General features: G+C 56.2%; 1 protein-coding gene across 1 annotated transcript; it reads left to right on the top strand.

The window, feature by feature from the left end:
- Positions 1–354: 354 nt before the first annotated feature.
- LOC135895188 (potassium voltage-gated channel subfamily E member 3-like) lies at positions 355–2,140 on the top strand. Its single transcript, XM_065423262.1, has 2 exons — positions 355–368; positions 1,813–2,140. The coding sequence occupies exons 1-2, from the start codon at positions 355–357 to the stop codon at positions 2,138–2,140; spliced, it is 342 nt and encodes a 113-aa protein (XP_065279334.1).
- Positions 2,141–2,807: the final 667 nt, after the last annotated feature.

The following is a 2,807-nucleotide window of genomic DNA, read 5'->3' as shown; positions in this document are numbered from 1 at the left end:
ACAGATGCAGAACCAAGAAGGTGGTACCTGCCCCAGAGAGCTCTCCCACTTTAATGTTTAGTTTAACTGAATGATGGTGCCTGATCGACAGCCCTGGAGACTCATCCTCTGTCTGTCCACAGGACAGGCCCTGTGAAGGCAGCGACGGGACCAGCTCCTCCGCCCCACCTCACCAATGGGCTACCCACACTGCAGGCCTACTCGGTCTCTGGCCTCTCTGAGGGTGACTGCCCTGAGGGAGCCTGTCTGTGGACGTCTGTGACTTCTTGTGTGACCTTGGGGATCTCGGTACCTGTCCATCTCCACAACGGGATGGATGCCAACACCACATGGCCCCTTTGTCTCGCTCTTTGGATGGGAGACGCTGTGTAAGTACAAAGAATTTACCCTGGCTTACCTGACATGGGGTTAGGCCCCCAGGGATGACTGCTCTCCGGCTGCCCCAGCACATGATGGACAGGGGCTGATTGTGCGTCTGTCTAACCAGGGTCTTCCACGGTGCCCCTCCCAGCTGGGAGCACAATGAAGGGAGCGTGTTGTCAGCACTGGTGATCACCCAGTTACAGGGACCATGTGGATGGAGGTATAGACCTTGCCGGATGGTCTCCTCTGTGCTGCGCTCTGCTCCAGGGGCCTTCAGAAGGCAGGCTGAAGCTAGACCCCCGGGTGGGGAAGGAAGGGACCGATCTGTAGCTTGTCACTCTTGGCCGAGGGAAAGTCCCCAGGGTGGCTACCAGAGGGGCGGTGCAAAGCAGGGAACAGAAATACGAGGAGAACCCCTGCCGAGGCTTCCACCTGGTGAGGGATCGCCAGAGCTTTGGTGTAGCGCAGTGTGGGAGACAGAGACGTGAAGCACTTTTGATGGGGGAAAATCCTTCCAGCTGTGCTGAACCCTAATAGCTTCCTGTCCCACCAGGCCTAAAGAGGCAGTTACTGTCAGTGGGCTCTACTTACCCCCCCCCCCCCCCGGCCCCAGCCCCCTGTACATCAGGGCATAGGGCTGGTGGATCCGTGTGGGTCGGAGACCCTCCTGCCCCAGTAGCACCCTACCTCAATCCATCATCAGAGCCATGCACAGAGAGCCCCTGCACAGCCATGATCTGTAAGGCCTATGCCAGAGCTTCTCTAGAGACTCCACAAATCCTGTGCCCGGCACCCTGCAATGGATCTGTTGTGACTATCTTGCAGCCCCAGAGGAAAGGATCAGGATTTCCCTACATAAGAACAGGGGTTTTCCAAAGTGCACATGGCCAAAATGTCCCCACTGTGAGCTGTCTGGTTGCTGTGCTCCGCACCAGAGGTGGCTGCATCTCCGTGGCGCTGCGTGTCTGTGGCTGGTGATACATTAGGATTACGCTTTGGGATCCTTCGGGGGAAGGTGACATCACAATGTTACGTTATCTGGAAGCTGCACTTTGATTCCATCTCACCAATATGCACAAGTTGTACGCTGGTGCTAATCAGCCAGCATGACCGCAGGGCCTGTCTTGCAGCAGTGATGCTGTGTGACTTGTAAGTTCCCTCAAAGCATTGTGAAATAACCTGCGATCTCAGAGTCCGAGTCAACTGACTGAGGCTCGTGCTGCAGGGCTAAAACTAGCAGTATAGACATCCAGACTCGGGTCGGACCCAGGCTCTGAGACCCACCCCGTCGCCAGGTTTCAGAGCCCAGGCTCTAGCCCAAGCCCAGACTTCTACACTGCTATATGTAGCCCTGCAGCTCAATCCCAGGTTTACTGTGTACGTGCCTCCCCCCTGCCCCGCCCCCAGTGAGGCCTTACTGAAGTCACTTTTCCCCCTTTATCCTGGCAGAAAGTTTCCTGGGAGTTGCAAGGACATGGAGGTGGGGAACCTGACGGAGACGTGGTACCAAAGCCTGCAGTCAATGCTGAAGGCCCTGAACCAAACACTTCATGGTGCCATCCTGTGCCCACCAGACCAGGCCACGGGGCAGACAAATGGCAGTCACGTCAAGCTAGCCAGCAAGGACGACTATTCCTACATGTACATCTTGTTCGTGATGATCCTGTTTGCCGCCACGGTGGGGAGTTTGATTCTGGGCTACACCAAGTCCAGGAAGGTGGACAAGCGGAGCGACCCCTACCATGTGTACATTAAGAACAGGGTGTCTATGATCTGAGCAAGGCAGGGACACTGTTGCAAGGATATGCACAGCTACCGGCATCTGCCTCCTGCAGCAGGAGAACCCTTTTCCCTGGTCCAGTCAAACTCTTCTCGGAGGGGCCGACACACGTCTTGCTACGAGACAGCCACGCGGACACATTTAGTGCAGAGGAGCAGCAGCAGGCGTGATCTTGCACACAGGCAGAGAGTGCCAGACCTTAGAGGCTGCAGAATAGTCATGTGACGGCTCTGGACGCTCGCCAGTAGGCCTGTCCTGGATCACTCTGCACCAGTTGCGAAGTTCCCGCCAACCTCCTTCGCCTCCAAAGGAGCGTCTCCATTTACGCCAAAGGGCTCGGGGATAGGCTGATGGAAGGGCTTAAGTGTATCCCAGAATCCTTTGCTCCAATGCAACGGTGCATGGGATGCATGTGAGTGCTGCAAGTTCTTAGTTATTGTGATGTTGGACGCCATATGATATCATAGAGAAATGGATGCGGAGATCACGGTACACACAGCTCAACAGCGAGTGGGCTCCTGGCTCGGGCAGAGCATGACACAGTTTGGGGACTGGGTGGGAGCACAAGGGGAGGGCCCCTCTTGTCTCCACCTAGAGTCCAGAACGTTGGTGCTGGGACCTGGCATCGGTGTGTGGAGATGCCTCTGTCAACAGAGCAGAGAAT

This window comes from Emys orbicularis, chromosome 1 (assembly GCF_028017835.1).
Source record: "Emys orbicularis isolate rEmyOrb1 chromosome 1, rEmyOrb1.hap1, whole genome shotgun sequence".
NCBI lineage: Eukaryota > Metazoa > Chordata > Testudines > Emydidae > Emys > Emys orbicularis.
Note: the sequence above shows the minus strand (reverse complement) of the source record. Positions and strands in the feature narration are given on the sequence as shown.